The following is an 18247-nucleotide window of genomic DNA, read 5'->3' as shown; positions in this document are numbered from 1 at the left end:
CCCCCCAGTTCTCCGGAACCCGACAGTACTGAATTCATATTCCTTTATTGTTCCAGTTTATAGAGATTAGCAGAAATATGCAGCAGCCAATGAACCCAGGACGTGCAGGAACCTATCAATTTCCTACTTGGACAAAATACAAGTCTTGACGTACAAATACTACACGTGTAAAGGACAAGTAGAGAAGATTAAGTACATGTATGCGGCTGCGACATCTACCATGCGTACCCTTCAGTATGCATAAAACTGTGATAGAAAATGGGAGATGACAAAGTTAGAGAAGGGATGGAAGCAGACCTTCATAGAGACCCACTGGAGGTTTTGGTTATTATGGCTCTCGCCCCTGACACGTCTACAGCGGAGCTACAAGGTTCTTTATAAGGGCGCGTTTGGTTGGTACGAACTAGAACAGGATTCACCAGAACAGCGCGTTTGGTTGGGACTGCACCTGTTCTGGGTCGCCCAGAACATGTTCTGCTTGCTCCGGCCTCGAGGCCAGAGCAGACCGAGCAGTTTCACTTTTTCACAGTGAAACCTGGCGGGAACATCGATTTTGGTCCCAAATTATTGGGACTCGTTGTACCGTACAAAGTGACCATGGTGACCCACACACATTTTTGAAGGATGCACCCAGTTTGGCACATTTTTCCACAAAAATGTGCTCTGTTTCTGGAGTACCGTTTGGTTGGCATGAGGCTGCTCCATGTGCACCAGCTGTTCGATCCTGTTCTAGATCGTACCAACCAAACGCACCCTAAGACTTAGTTATGATACTCAATGCACGGGCGCCAATGTACGTGTGTACAATCTCTAATAAAATAATTTAATAGATCTTCAAATAAATCCTACTTTGTGAATTCCACACAACAAGCAATGACAAAGCTCAAAATAGAAGTGGGCATTATGTTCGTGATATTGAATGTGTTCCATGAGACCGCCTCGTCCATTTTATATAATTATTATAATGGCGAAATGCACGAACATGAATGTGTCCTTGAGAATTTAAAACAGAACCGGGGTATACGTGATCCACATCACTCTAGCTGTAGTCTGTGGACCTCTGCATAGAAGAGCACCACTCACCTAGGTTCAACTGACATTACAGCAGAGAAGTCTGTGGAACGTGGACTTTGACATTTATTTTTGGTCTCTGCCACAAGTTGTGCACGTACACTGAACGATCATTACCATGATAACCTGAGCCTGATGGCTTATGGCCTCGTGTATGCAGAAGGCAGTATCTGGAAGAAAGCAACAACCGCTGTAATCTCAATTTAGAGAGCATCGCCGTTTGTACTGGCACCTTCAGCCTTCTTCTTGCTGTCATGCAGATAGAATCGCCACGACAGGAAGAAGGTACAGAACGATAACAATTTGCAGACCATGGTGGCACCAAACATGGCATTGCTCATGTGTGCGTTATCATATTCCCAGCAATTACCCTCGTTACAGCAGTTGAGTTGCCACAGGCTACAGCCCTTGTCCAGTAGAAACCCATAAAACACAGGTCCCGGGACATTGCCTAGAAGTCGCAAGATGATCCACTGGACACCAGTTGCTAGTGTGCGTCGATCTGCAGGTACAGATCTACAGCACAGGGAGCATGCATTGGCATGCACACACACCACACACACACACACACACCATACAGCACTATAATGTGGGCCTTCCTAGAAGAGTGAGGCGTGGAGAACCATGCAAATTCTCCAAGTGGAAGAAATCTTCATACAAGTTTGAAGCCATCCAAAGGGCAACATTGCTGCATGCTCCAACCATGGGTGCATGTTCCGATATGCCAGTACATGTACTAATCGACCAGCAGCAATGACAACAAGATGGGAACAGGAATGATAACCTGGTAACCACAGTACGCTGCTATGCGTCTCGGAATGACCACAACCTCAAATACGTACGTAAGGTAAAGAGACAAGATGGTTGTCTGTAGAGCATGGGCAGTGGCTGACAATCACACACATGTACATAGCTGTACAACATTTACAGGTGACTAAAATTCACGTGTGCACTACTTGGTGGGAATAGGTACAGTCAACTCCACGTTCACTAGTCGTGAAATTTCACGATACACAGATTTACCCTGTGTACCCTGTGTAACGAACTGTTCTCATTTTCTACAGACGGAATCTCATACTTGAAGTAGTAACTTTGCATGTACAAGTACAATGCACAGGCAGTCATATAGTCTTGTGCATGTACAGGCTGCTGTACAGTCTTGTGCATGTACAGGCTGCTGTACAGTCTTGTGCATTGTACAGGCTGCTGTACAGACTTGTGCATGTACAGGCTGCTGTACAGACTTGTGTATGCATTGACATTGTACATGTACTACAATGCTATGATGTTGCCTGCACATTGGTGTTCGCTTCCTCAGGAGTTGGCTAATAGGTACGGGAATTGTAATGAAAACAACGACCATACTGTGCTGTATGCAAGGGACTCAGCACCCTGTGCCACCTCGACTACATTGCAGTACGAAGTTGCTAAAAACCAATACAATGTTCAATCCCGGCTGCACAGGTACTAGTACCTAGTTTGAAGCAGAGAACTACAGTCAAACCTCTTTAGGACGAACATCAAGGGACCGATGATATTTGTTCGCAATAACGGGAGTTCTTCATATCCATATGTTTTACCCACTGAATACGCAGGGTTTCATCCAATACAGCTATGAATACTAGTTCTTCTTAGGCAAACATGTGTCTTATCAGTGTTCTTCCTAACGAGGTTTCACTGTAATTCAATTAGAGTAGGCCGGTACTCACTGAAGCACAACTTGAATAGCTGGTACATTGTTCATGAAGGTGGTGAACATCAGACCGATGACCAGCACCATGAAGAGGGGCAGAAGACCACAGGACGACTTGCAGATACCCACCGTAGCTGTAGCGTTCCACACAGAGTAGTTCGATTCAACTTGGTTAGCAGCAATGCAGCTGCAGTTTAGGTATGTCTGTGGGTGACGTGGACGAACAGGACAGACAGACAGAAGGAGTTGACCATGATCACAAAGACAGGCAGCTGTTGCCTAAACAATTCACTTCAGGTTCTGATCTCATAGGTGATTTCTTACTTGTATCAACTATTAGTATTGCCACTTTCAAATGTACTTTGAAGTAGACTATAAGCAGAGTATCTTTAGCAGTAATTGTGTTCATGGTGTTAGGAGGACGAAACCATACTGAATGCAAACCACTCAAAGCCATACGAAATGACGAAGCGACGACACAAAGTGACACGAACTTCAATGATGCAAAATGACACTTATTTGTCCACTCACTATCTCCAAGAGTACATGTAGTATGATGGTGTAAAGCAGTTTGGGTGTTTGGGTGCCGGCAAGGTACGTGACACATAACAAAGGACAGGGTTCCAAACCAAAACCGAGTCTGAGACTGTCCTGCAGTGATGGGCTGTGTCAACAGAGGGCCCACAAACCAGACTGTCCAGCAATGCGCCTGGGAATACTTTACTTCACGAGGCATGCTGTGGGGTGTTCTCTGCCTTGCCACCTGACTCCTGAGCCTCTGTCCTTCATCATGTGCTTACAGCAGACAGGACACCCAGGAGTAGAAAGATGTGAATAGACTTCAAAGTCAAGCAACACAACCGACACCAGTGCGGGTATTGCATGTGCTCTCACTCACACACACCAGTGGCATGTGTTCTCAGTCACACATACACATACGTACACGGAGTTTCGGTCTCTGCTCACCCGGTCATTCTTTTTGCCCGACGTGGCATTACGGAAGGCCTGGCAGCCAGCGAGACACGGCGTTGGATAGGTGAAGCCATCGTTACCACACACTGGATCATAACGCTCAGACACACAGCCACAGCTACTCACGCAGCTATGCGTGTAGTTCAAATCGCAGCGATTCGCGCCAGACACCGAGCTGTAAAGAAGATAAATAACCATGAATATCATGAATATCACCACCCAGGCACCAAGCAATAACTAAGGTGCTGCTGGCAACTGAAATCCGACCCCTGGAACTCACCACTCACACTGCAAACACCCAGCACGGGATTGTAACTCAATCGGGAATAGAGACCGCTAGAATCCATGCTGCACTCTAGCACGAAAATCAGGGATTGGACTTCAGTCAGTGCCAGCACTGTACTTCCAAGTCCGAAATGGCGGCCCTGCGGCAGTGCGCGGCTACACACCCTACTTCGAATAAACATGCACCGAATTCTAGCCCTCCCCACTTACACAGACCTATGCATATAAACACACACCACCGCCACCACCGCCACCACTGACACCACCGTGCACACCAGTGCGCATTCCCAGGCACACAAACACATCTGTATTTTCACTGGTCTGCCCGTTACTCTGTTAGCCGAGCTGTCTGTCTCTCTGCCTTCTGCTCCTACATGTATGCCTGGAAGCCGGCCTCTTATGCGAGCATTCATACAAGACTCCGAGCTTTCTTACTGTCTTACTGGTGGCAGCTGCTTTTCATGGCACTCGATGATCCACCGGCCTCTGAAATAGTTCTCTCCTAAATGTTTGCCCCTCGGTATCAGAGCTCTCATTGTCCATCTCGGACCAGATTCCACCTACCCCTTCCACATTATCTAATATGTTCTGCTTTTAAGTCCCGTCGTGCTTCTTGGTACCTTCATTCGCTTCCTTGTTATTGAGCACCTCTGCTCGTTTGGTCACTGCGAAATAAAATCAACAACAACACCATTATCTACAATACCAGCATCAAGAGCCCATACCCCCCCCCCCCCCCCCCCCCAGAGTATGGAGCTGTGCACATGGGGTCTGGCACAGAACCAGAAACAGCCGGGGAATCAGCTGTGATATACCACCATTATAGATCTGCTACAGTTTCCAGATAATACAGAATGCACTTTTCTTGGAGATTTTGTGTGCGATTCATCACGGGCAGGCATTGCCTTTGGATCTACCGAATTATTGTACCGCAGCATCAATTGTTACACCTAAACCGGATAGGAAAATTCCAATCAGTCCACTGGTCTGGATCGTCATTTCACTGCATAGTTGAACTGAGGCAGCGCAACGCGCAGAGCACCAATAACTCGAGATCGGAGCTGTGCTCTCTTGTGGCATGGGGGCACCGGGGGGGGGGGATGGTCTCTTGCCTGCATTTTATACGCTTTACGTAAAAGGAACAGAGAGGATGATGGAGATAATTAGGCTGTTATGAACTCATCACAGCATGACTCACCCTCCTGGATAGGGAAGTGTGGCGCCCATGATAGAAGGTGATTTACATCGCACCAGGAAGGCAAACACAAAGAAGATGGCGATGAAAGCGATTCCGGCCGTGTACTTGGCTAATCGGGCGCCTTGCACCTTGCGATGCTTCATTAGCCAACTGCTGAATAAAATACCACCGGCAACACCAACAACACTACCAATACCAGTGAGGGCGGATGCCATGGATGAAGTGACGCCAAACTGGGATTCAAAATACTTGGTGATGAAGGGAACCAGGCCAGATACCTAAAGACAGTACATCGGTACATAAAGCAAGTGCATAGAGTTGTATCAGGACCGGCCGCTATCAGCATGCATATTGTACACAAGGCGGGCACTGAGCTGTGACAGAAAGACGCCGCAGAGAGTGACCGGGCCAGGCCAGGCCAGGCATTGCTACTCAAAAAGCTGCTACTGCACTACACATAGCAGCACAACTGGCCAATGAATTCCAGAATTAGAGAATTAGAGGATAGCGATGAGCACTGCATCGTCATGCGAACTGTGATCGCAGTGGTAAGTGGGCCTTGCAGCCCTCTACTCCAGCCAAGACACCACTTGCACGGTACTGCCGCATGATGTGCTATCTATCACTAGTAAAACAAATAGCTACTGTAAGATATCTGATGATGTACTTCAAAGTATGATAGGTGCGGATGTGTCTGGAACCTCCAAAATCCTTTACTTGTATAAAAAAAAGAATATCCTTTCGTTAGCATACGAACTTTCGTTACTCGTCTAACAAAACACGTTTACAGCATGCAGCCTAGTGCAAGCTCCCTGGAGTACACCAAGAGATAGGAGGAACAGTCAAAGTCAAAGCCAGGAGCGAGCAAATATTCGTGAACGGCAGTTCTCGACACCCAGCAGTTTCATATCCACAAACTTATACACATACCCCCCCCCCCCCCCCACACACACACACACACACAATAATATAGCTAGAGAAGGACAGCTGATCATACTCACTGCAAAGGCTTCTGTTGTAGAGCCAATTGTGTTGGTGAGTAGAACCGGTGTTAGGAGCAAAGCAAAGACCAATTTCAACATCACCACCACCTCGTGAAGTGCACGCTTTACACGGGCAGCAAGACCAGAGCCTTGTGCACCATCAATGGCAAGACGACCAAACTCTGGGTGACCTGAGCCAGTTGATTTTCCTGTTCCCACCTGTTTCTTGCGCTTCTCCTCCATGATCCAGGCAGTGCCAGGAAGCTGGCGCGGGTACAACAGCAGTGGAATACTGACCACAATCATTGCGAACCCTGAGACAATATAGCCTGCCCACCAGCGACCAACAAAATTGGGGTCATCCGAATCGGGGTGATTCGTAACACCAACGTCAACATATTGAGAAAGGAACACAGAACCGAGGAGAAAGCCAAATGCAGGCCCGAGCGCTGCAAACACGTAGAAGAGGCCGATATAGTAGTGAACAACTTTCGGATTGGCGATCTCATCAAGGTAGGCAACGCCAACAGTGTAGAGAGGCAATGCTCCGAAACCAATAATCATTTGTCCAATAATCAACAAAGCATATGCACCGGGTACACCTTCGTCACACACTGACGTATACGTCGTGTGGTTGACATCAGCAGCACATGATTCAAAGTCCAGGACATGATCAGCAACGAACTTGCCTCCAATGAACTGTCATAAACACACGCAGAAAAAGCAGATATTGTACCCCTAAAACACACACACACAACAACAACAACATATGCAAAGATGCGCAAATGCAAGTGTATGTACATGTGACCATGATGTGCACGCATGCACGCACACACACACACACACACACACACACACACACACACACACACACACACACACACAAACACACAAACACACACACACACACTGCTTGCCTCCTACATGTACCACATGCTGATATGCAACATGCTGTGTCACGGTATACGTGTTACCATGGTTACAGATGTAATCTATCACTTACACTGCAACACACAGCGTATGCACTTCTTGAGTACAGAGCCGTGACTCATATTGCCGCATGGCCCCACATAGCAAGAGAGGTAAATTGCATGCCGATATACAGCACGCCAGCAGCAATAGCATGCGGCATGTACATGTAAGCCGAGGCTGAGCTACTGACTAATAATACCCTGCCTACTGTGCTGCACCATTTGCCACAAGACGTGCACCTGATAACCAGTGTTGTTGGCTGAGTTTGCGTACCTGCGGCAAGGTAAAGACAAGTGCACCGATACCGAGCAAGAAGCAGCCAATGCCAAGCCAGCGAGGCTTGTGCGCGCGCTCCCCAAAGTAGCTGACAGGCAGGACAAAGATAGCAGCAGAAATGTCGTATGCTCCAGATATGAGACCTGAACGCTGGCTGGGCAGGCGGAATCGTTTCTCAATTGTGGGTATCACAACACCATTCATGCCTGAGGTGATCAATAGTCATGATAGTGGCAGGAGGAAAAAAACAGTGATATTATCAACAGCATGGCAAATTGATGATGAGGTATTTCCAGAATACAAACCGTGAATGTTCTTGCCGAAACCCATGACTACTTGCCCCAGTGTTAACTTGTTCTCAAAAATGTAGGTCCGAGGAGGCAGCAACATAGAGCTACGGCTCCTGAGATGCTTGAGTGCACGGCCCCTAAATCAATGCTTGAGTGCACGGCCCCTAAATCAATGCTTGAGTGCATGGCCCCTAAATCAATGCTTGAGTGCACGGCCCCTAAATCAATGCTTGAGTGCACGGCCCCTAAACCCTAAATCAATGCACACAGTAAAACCTGCTGCTGCCGGCCTAACCGGACGACGCCCTTGCCTTGGTGCAGCGGAAACTGTACTGATATGTTTTGATCCAGGGATGTACGTTAGATCCACAGCACTTTGAATGTCTTTGATGCATGAACATTTGTCCGGTCAATACAGGATTCCGCTTGGTACAGGGTCCGGCAAACACAGGATTTACGGCACTTGCTTTAGGGAAATCTTCGTACTACTGTCGTGGACATGGAAATCCAGTGGATTGACGGGGGCCGGCGCCCTCAGCCCCCAGCCCTCAGCCCCGGCGCCCCGGCGCCCTCAGCCCCGGCGCCCTCAGCCCGTACAGAACAGTGCACAGTCATGTTGTTGATCTGATGCGACCAACGCGTTGCAGCGCATATTACGCATGTGTGTACTGCTTACCCACGGCTGCATGGCCAGCGCCCTGGGGCCGCTAGACGTGCGACCGGATTTCCATGTCCACGATAGTAGCAGCAGGTAGGACTACCGTATTTTCCACTGCACTGGAGTATAAGCCACACCCAGATTATTTGTCACGAAATACAGACATCTACCCCGTTTATCACAGTTAATTTGATCAGTGTAGTACAAGCCGCACCCCTTTTTCAAATCAGTGAGTACTAAAGCACTGTCTTGCTGGTTTGAACACCTTGAAAGGGGAAAAATGAGGATTTCGGAAGACGTATTTTGAAGTAATCGTTAGGTCACAGAATTACTACCGGGTACCCTATATGCTATCTGGCGGGCCACTATTGCCACTATTGCCACTATTGCCACTATTGCCACTATTGCCACTATTGGGCCGGGCTGCAACAGGTCGGAGTTTGATCGGGCAATGGCCCATAATGGGTTCGGGTATTTTTATCCGGGTAGCACGGGTACCCTCTCGGGTATTTTTTGACATAGTTTGTAAAGTGAGTGTGCACTTGCTCTACGTAGAAAGTGTACAGACAGCATGTAGCCGTGCTTTTCACAAAACGCCGTACTCCGACTACTCGATCGGGTCCTCAGGCGCAAGCTGCTACCCGATTACGCGATCTAAGTACGCCGATTATTACGGCCACGGGCAGCATGGGTACCCTACTACCCGATGACACCCCTAGATCTCGGCTACCTGGCCTACCTGTTTGACCACTACACAAAATCACATGGTCTTGGTGTGAATGGAATATGGTACTAACGCTAGTACACCGTTCAGGCGCGTGCCCCGTATGGGTTCCTGGGTGCCCGGAACCCCCCTTTTTTCGCTCAAAATGCACGATTTTGCTAACTTTTGGAATTTTTTCCCGGAACCCCCCCCCCCCTTGAAAGGCACCGGCGCACACGCCTGCCGTTCCCCAATAGAAAGCAACCATGATTTTGCAGTCAAATAGTGCATGCGTATTTCTGGCTAGTCTCGGTGATGGCATCACCGAAAAGCACTATCACGTGCAAGTTCGATTGAGAAAATTTGACAAACGATGCATTGCAGCCGCCGTGGACCAAGACTACTTGACTTAGCACCCCGGATGCTACGGACCTGGTACTTCATGGAATTTTTGGTTGGCGAGAGGGGCGGAAGAGGACAAGATAGTGTCCGTGGACTCTGGCAAATTTACGGGAGCTCCTCAGTATGCAGAGGAAATGTTTTAAAAGTGTGAAAATAATGTTCTATTGTTCTAACAATTTCCTATGTTGTCCCAAGTTTTAATCTCATTACAATTTCAACTTTTACACTAATTGTCCTAACAACCACAACACAACCATGTCCACATGATCAGGGTCATGGGCACCAGCAAAGGCGCATGCATGCATGCAACACACGCGGGCGCGCGCACATACACACACACACACACGAGAGGACCCGCATACGCGCACGCACATGTCATAAGCGCAGGCAATCACGTAACACGCGTACATCAGGTACATAATCGTCATTGCCTGCACACACATCGCTACACTCCCTACAGTACCGCTGGCGTGTGCACGTCACCGCGCTCCTACTTACCGCTAACGGTCAAGCCCTGAAATAGAACGTAGAGACAGAGGAAGAACAAGAACCATCGCGGCGTGTTGAAAAATTGCAGCCAATTCGGGTTGCACCAACAAGCCCCACACCGTCCCTCTTTGCTTCTCTCGGTCTCCGAGGTGGTACTGGTGCTTCTCTGCGAGCTCGTGTCAGAATCCTTGGCACTCGGCTTTGAATCTCCTTCCACGAAAGACGTGGTCGCGTCAGCTGGCTTCTCCGGGTCACTGTTCGTGACGGTGTCCATCTTTTTCAGCAGCAGCGGGAATTTTGGATTTACGTACTTGGACTTTTTGAAGAAGTAAGTAATCACAATGTAGTTTGGCTTTCAAAGACGATGCGGGTAGATCTACACTCGCGCGGTGGACATAATCACGCCTTCAACTGCAACAACGTCTGGCGGAAACTGGAAAGCTGTATTTAGACCGACCTGCATATTATACTGAGCAGTCCGCAGCAGTATGGAGTTTGTAGACCTGGTGTCCCCACGCAAAGATCAATAATCAAGTCAAGAACATCTGTGTCACGATGCTTTTAGGCACTCTACTCGTGCAGCATTTCCGCAGTATAGGTAACCTATCCTTTCTTATTCTGGCTGTTTTCCTCTACGAGAGTGCGCTAGCGACTGAACGAAGCCATAGAGCTAGACTGTCGACGTCCGAGCTAAGAAGTAAGACTAAAAGAGGATAAAACATTTACATGCATTATGTACAGTCCGATGCACGGTAAAGATGCAAACTGTCTTTGTAAAGACATCAGAGCAGCAATGACAGCATGATTAGTGGGTGGTGCGTTTGGAGGTCGCGTGCCCATCGAGGAAGTCTTCACTGTTTATGTCAGTCATAGATCATGCAGGTCTAGCGTCTACTGATATCAGTACTACTACTAGTACTACAGACTCAGTCAGTAGATCTACAACAAGTTAGTTACATGGACATCACGGACATGGTGCGCGCGCAGTCTACCGCCAACTTACTTACAATAAGTACAGGTTCCTGCACGAGTATGAGGGCAGTACCGCGGAATCCTGCCCGCGCCGCGATAGCGGCAAGGGCTGGATGAGCAGCGGTGCTGACCGAGTATGAGTGACTGGAACGTGTTTCCCGTATGCACCCAAGCCAAGGAGATCACTCACAATCTTTGACGTTTGAGTTTACATGAACCATTCTGTGACTTGACTCGAGTCCTGTATGGCTGTATGAGGCTGTGTCAGTGTGAGCTGAGTGAGAGTGACTTCGACAACCGGACACGGACTACAGACTCAGTACACGACTTTTGCATGTACTTTCAGACCACAGAAGCTTGTCATTGAAATGGTAGACTCATGAGTGGATTCTGTCCACTGCCCGTCGTCAAGTGACGACGGGCAGTGGATTCTGTCCACTGCCCGTCGTCAAGTGACGACGGGCAGTGGATTCCGTCCACTGCCCGTCGTCACTTGACGACGGGCAGTGGAACTAGTTCCATCACCATTCATCAGGCAGGATCGCGCTTTCCAGCCCGCGTAATTTGATCTGTCATTGGTCGACTCCAAGGCGACAGTCATGTGACATACGGGAAACTCTTTATCTCCACCAAAATGCCTAAATGGACAAACAGCGCTTGCTGATCTGGTACCATACATGTCCAGATACCGGTGCCAAAATCTACTGGCTGTCGCAGTCATGTAAACTGCAGTGTAGCTCGTAGATTTTTTGGCAGGCTGACATCTACATTGTACCTGTATGTGACTATGATTAGTATGAATGATTGCACATGACTGAAGTTTACTGTCACGCAAATTTAAATAATTTAAAATTGTCAGGAATCTGCCAGGTTTCAGGTCACGGTAATGTAGAATTAGGTAACCAGCATTCCCTTCACCTACAGACTCCAGTGTCTTCTCTACTACAGACAGTGCTGGTAACTGAAATCCGAACCCCTTGGCGGGGCGGGGCGCCGCCAAGGGGGTCGGATTTCAGTTGCCAGCACTGTAGTTCTAGGTGTAATCTAAATTTAGTTCTAGGTTCTGTACGGAAATTAACGAAATAATATAATTTAAAAGTTGCATCGAAAACAAGGTGTTATAATTATAGTGTGCCATTCGTACTCCGTGTATACATGTCATGCATATTTTCCCTCGTGCTAATACACTCATGAAAGTATTCGGCAATAAACCCCTCGTACAAATGTACTCATCGTGCAGTCATGGTACTCGGACATGTACCACAGACATTTTAAAGACAACTCGTTGCTCCAGCGCCAGAGTGCTCAAACTACGAAAAGTAGCGAGCGAAGCGTAATGCAGCAGCACTAAAGCAGCCTACCGAGAGCGCTCAACAAGACAAAATTAATGTCAAGGAGCGAGATACCCAATGCTGCAGACAGCAAGCTGTTTCGGCCATAAATGCCTCATCAGTACAGCCTACAAGCTTTAAGTAAGCCGAGTTGCCAGCCATTGTGCAAAGGTGGCACCACAGACATTGTGCAAAGGTGGCATCACAGACATTGTGCAAAGGTGGCACCACAGACATTGTGCAAAGGTGGCATCACAGACATTGTGCAAAGGTGGCATCACAGACATTGTGCAAAGGTGGCATCACAGACATTGTGCAAAGGTGGCATCACAGACATTGCCGGTGCAAAGGTGGCATCACAGACATTGTGCAAAGGTGGCATCACAGACATTGTGCAAAGGTGGCACCACAGACATTGTGCAAAGGTGGCATCACAGACATTGTGCAAAGGTGGCATCACAGACATTGTGCAAAGGTGGCATCACAGACATTGTGCAAAGGTGGCATCACAGACATTGTGCAAAGGTGGCATCACAGACATTGTGCAAAGGTGGCATCACAGACATTGTGCAAAGGTGGCATCACAGACATTGTGCAAAGGTGGCATCACAGACATTGTGCAAAGGTGGCATCACAGACATTGTGCAAAGGTGGCATCACAGACATTGTGCAAAGGTGGCACCACAGACATTGTGCAAAGGTGGCACCACAGACATTGTGCAAAGGTGGCACCACAGACATTGTGCAAAGGTGGCATCACAGACATTGTGCAAAGGTGGCATCACAGACATTGTGCAAAGGTGGCATCACAGACATTGTGCAAAGGTGGCATCACAGACATTGTGCAAAGGTGGCATCACAGACATTGTGCAAAGGTGGCATCACAGACATTGTGCAAAGGTGGCATCACAGACATTGTGCAAAGGTGGCATCACAGACATTGTGCAAAGGTGGCATCACAGACATTGTGCAAAGGTGGCATCACAGACATTGTGCAAAGGTGGCATCACAGACATTGTGCAAAGGTGGCATCACAGACATTGTGCAAAGGTGGCATCACAGACATTGTGCAAAGGTGGCATCACAGACATTGTGCAAAGGTGGCATCACAGACATTGTGCAAAGGTGGCATCACAGACATTGTGCAAAGGTGGCATCACAGACATTGTGCAAAGGTGGCATCACAGACATTGTGCAAAGGTGGCATCACAGACATTGTGCAAAGGTGGCATCACAGACATTGTGCAAAGGTGGCATCACAGACATTGTGCAAAGGTGGCATCACAGACATTGTGCAAAGGTGGCACCACAGACATTGTGCAAAGGTGGCATCACAGACATTGTGCAAAGGTGGCATCACAGACATTGTGCAAAGGTGGCATCACAGACATTGTGCAAAGGTGGCATCACAGACATTGTGCAAAGGTGGCATCACAGACATTGTGCAAAGGTGGCACCACAGACATTGTGCAAAGGTGGCACCACAGACATTGTGCAAAGGTGGCACCACAGACATTGTGCAAAGGTGGCATCACAGACATTGTGCAAAGGTGGCATCACAGACATTGTGCAAAGGTGGCATCACAGACATTGTGCAAAGGTGGCATCACAGACATTGTGCAAAGGTGGCATCACAGACATTGTGCAAAGGTGGCATCACAGACATTGTGCAAAGGTGGCATCACAGACATTGTGCAAAGGTGGCATCACAGACATTGTGCAAAGGTGGCATCACAGACATTGTGCAAAGGTGGCATCACAGACATTGTGCAAAGGTGGCATCACAGACATTGTGCAAAGGTGGCATCACAGACATTGTGCAAAGGTGGCATCACAGACATTGTGCAAAGGTGGCATCACAGACATTGTGCAAAGGTGGCATCACAGACATTGTGCAAAGGTGGCATCACAGACATTGTGCAAAGGTGGCATCACAGACATTGTGCAAAGGTGGCATCACAGACATTGTGCAAAGGTGGCATCACAGACATTGTGCAAAGGTGGCATCACAGACATTGTGCAAAGGTGGCATCACAGACATTGTGCAAAGGTGGCACCACAGACATTGTGCAAAGGTGGCACCACAGACATTGTGCAAAGGTGGCATCACAGACATTGTGCAAAGGTGGCATCACAGACATTGTGCAAAGGTGGCATCACAGACATTGTGCAAAGGTGGCATCACAGACATTGTGCAAAGGTGGCATCACAGACATTGTGCAAAGGTGGCATCACAGACATTGTGCAAAGGTGGCATCACAGACATTGTGCAAAGGTGGCATCACAGACATTGTGCAAAGGTGGCATCACAGACATTGTGCAAAGGTGGCATCACAGACATTGTGCAAAGGTGGCATCACAGACATTGTGCAAAGGTGGCATCACAGACATTGTGCAAAGGTGGCATCACAGACATTGTGCAAAGGTGGCATCACAGACATTGTGCAAAGGTGGCATCACAGACATTGTGCAAAGGTGGCATCACAGACATTGCCGGTGCAAAGGTGGCATCACAGACATTGTGCAAAGGTGGCATCACAGACATTGTGCAAAGGTGGCATCACAGACATTGTGCAAAGGTGGCATCACAGACATTGTGCAAAGGTGGCATCACAGACATTGTGCAAAGGTGGCATCACAGACATTGTGCAAAGGTGGCACCACAGACATTGTGCAAAGGTGGCACCACAGACATTGTGCAAAGGTGGCATCACAGACATTGTGCAAAGGTGGCATCACAGACATTGTGCAAAGGTGGCATCACAGACATTGTGCAAAGGTGGCATCACAGACATTGTGCAAAGGTGGCATCACAGACATTGTGCAAAGGTGGCATCACAGACATTGTGCAAAGGTGGCATCACAGACATTGTGCAAAGGTGGCATCACAGACATTGTGCAAAGGTGGCATCACAGACATTGTGCAAAGGTGGCATCACAGACATTGTGCAAAGGTGGCATCACAGACATTGTGCAAAGGTGGCATCACAGACATTGTGCAAAGGTGGCATCACAGACATTGTGCAAAGGTGGCATCACAGACATTGTGCAAAGGTGGCATCACAGACATTGTGCAAAGGTGGCATCACAGACATTGTGCAAAGGTGGCATCACAGACATTGTGCAAAGGTGGCATCACAGACATTGTGCAAAGGTGGCATCACAGACATTGTGCAAAGGTGGCATCACAGACATTGTGCAAAGGTGGCATCACAGACATTGTGCAAAGGTGGCATCACAGACATTGTGCAAAGGTGGCATCACAGACATTGTGCAAAGGTGGCATCACAGACATTGTGCAAAGGTGGCATCACAGACATTGTGCAAAGGTGACATCACAGCCATTGTGCAAAGGTGACATCACAGCCATTGTGCAAAGGTGACATCACAGACATTGTGCAAAGGTGGCATCACAGACATTGTGCAAAGGTGGCATCACAGACATTGTGCAAAGGTGGCATCACAGACATTGTGCAAAGGTGACATCACAGACATTGTGCAAAGGTGACATCACAGACATTGTGCAAAGGTGACATCACAGCCATTGTGCAAAGGTGACATCACAGCCATTGTGCAAAGGTGACATCACAGACATTGTGCAAAGGTGGCATCACAGACATTTTAAAGACAGTTTGTTAGTAATCCATACCGGGCAATCATCTGTAGTCATGGTAGTCATGGTAGTCATGGTAGTCATGGTAGTACCCCGCAGTCTCAGATCAGCTACTCATGCTGCCGCACGATGAGACACGATGAGACACGATGAGAGTGCTGCAACTGTTACCATGGTTACATTCAGTACATCAAGTACGCTATCTCCTACTTCAGTACATGTACTTTAAGTACATCGTACGGTATCTCCTACATGTACATCACTGTGATAATATTAAAAAGGGAAAATCTCATAGCGGCGGCACACAGCTGAGGTAGTAGTACAGTAGTCAGTAGGGCAATGATAAATTGATATTGTAAGAACCTGAGAACGGCCCCAGATTCACAAAGCCATGAAATGAGAACCAAGGAGTCGTAACTTGAATGCTTTTTACGACTACTTGAGCTGATGGGAACCCGGCAAAAGAAAAAGACAACCCAAATTAGGCAATGAACAGAGCACTCAATTCCGAAGAGTAAAAGTGAACACACCAGCTTACCCAAAGACACATATAGACTTGTTTACCCCGGCAAGCGCTCTACTGATATGCCGAAAGGCAAAGTCACCGCCAGCTCCATCCATCCGAGTCAACACAGGCGGCGGCAGTACGTTAAAAAAGAGCCCCCCCCCCCCCAACCAAGCGGTGGATGTAAGAGGGCCTGCAGCTCCTAATTTACCTAGAATACTAAGCTACTTCGAAGTTGGTGTAGTGTGTTTCCTTTGTACCTTTTCTGTCACTATAACTATATTGCAACTGCTGTAGTCTCACCTTTAATATTTGTATCACTTCTTTTATCACACCTTGCTGGGTGTTGTAGTTTCTCAACTTATTACTTATTACTTTTATAGTTATGGTCTCCTGACTCGTAATTTTTATCATTCCCTGTAGTACTTCAACAAGAAGGGAACGAAAACGTTCCTGAATACGAATAATTGTGGCTGGTGGTGCGCGATAACTTTGACTGCATGTGCATAGTACACATTAGATTAAAGACTAAATTGCCTCCATCCTTCCTTTGAAATACTAAAAGTCTTCTTACAATTACACTGCACATGTATTATGTATATGGCTAATTCAGTATAATAATAATTATGTACATGTCGGCATGTAATACTGCTTGTAATAATGGCGTGTCAAGTGACAATATAGGGAAACAGTCAGACCTCGCATAACCACACACAAACGTTTTCCACAAAATATCCGGATAGGCGAGGGAACCGGATAATCGAACACACATACTGTATGTATGCATGGTATATGCTGTAAATTGATAACCAACGATTTTCTTCCGGATGGCGAGGGATCCGGATAAAAGAGGACCGGATAAGCGAGGTCTGACTGTAGCTGAATGGGGCTTTAGTCGGCATACCAGTTACCTGCCAGGTCAACCCTATTCATGTAAACACCTATCTCTTTCTCCAATAGACCTTTAGCCTGGGTTGAACTCAACTGGGTTCAAAATTCTCATGTAAACTCACAGCCCAACAGACAGAACTCGATCCTCCAAAACACGACCACAGATCGAGGGGTGCAGGTGGTCGGGCACTCTTGCCGTACTCCATGATAATGGCATTGCCCGTGTGTACACTTGCAGGCGGGATGGCCATCATACTACCCAATGTTTAGTCTATCAGACTATATTGTACTTGCTGGGTGCGGTATGCCCGCCATACTACTAGTACAGTAGTAGTTCAGTACTGGTGATCCATGTTTACTGTTTAGTCTACATTGTCATTGTACTTGCTTGTTTTGCTTGTTCGCCTGCCGCTGCTGCTGCCGTTGACGTTGATATGGAGAGTATTGAAGCGGGAACTTCACAGCTGATGCCGTACAAGATGAAAGCAGGTACAGCCGCGTGAGGACATACATCGATACGGAAACAGAGAGGAAGAAAATGGAAGATCAGGCAGGCACACACGCACATGTACCAGTACACCCCCCCCCCCCCCCCACACACACACACTTGTACTTGCTCACTACCAAAACTGGTCACATGGATCTCCCGGGGAGAGGGGAAAGAGACTCAAAAGGAATCTTAGAAAGATGACTCAATTGGCTATTGAACCGCACAACGGCCGATACCTCCTGAAATTCCCAAACTCTGGGTGGACTTGGAAATGATCCCACTTACATGTATGGGCTCACCACACCTCAGTAAGTGGGTGAGGACAAGGTGCAGAAACAGGATTGACGGCATCAGGGTATCCGTCGCGGGATCCAACTGCAGATACCCCTGCCCCCAGCGAAGGTAATACTTGCTACTAGTGTGGTTGGCTGAATCAGAGTGGATCTGATAAAA

At 47.8% G+C, this 18247-nt stretch overlaps 1 protein-coding gene across 1 annotated transcript; it reads right to left on the bottom strand.

The window, feature by feature from the left end:
• Nucleotides 1-29: 29 nt before the first annotated feature.
• LOC135823146 (solute carrier organic anion transporter family member 4A1-like) lies at nt 30-10700 on the bottom strand. The gene is made up of 7 exons (XM_065335988.1): nt 10002-10700; nt 7448-7656; nt 6221-6901; nt 5220-5497; nt 3731-3911; nt 2781-2968; nt 30-1587 (listed from the first exon to the last, which is right to left on the bottom strand). Exons 1-7 carry the CDS (start codon nt 10264-10266, stop codon nt 1275-1277), a joined length of 2115 nt encoding a protein of 704 aa, XP_065192060.1. The 5' UTR covers nt 10267-10700; the 3' UTR covers nt 30-1274.
• Between the last annotated feature and the right edge of the window lie 7547 nt (nt 10701-18247).

Source organism: Sycon ciliatum, chromosome 1 (assembly GCF_964019385.1).
Source record: "Sycon ciliatum chromosome 1, ocSycCili1.1, whole genome shotgun sequence".
Lineage (NCBI taxonomy): Eukaryota > Metazoa > Porifera > Calcarea > Leucosolenida > Sycettidae > Sycon > Sycon ciliatum.
This window is presented reverse-complemented; position numbering and strand designations above follow the sequence as displayed.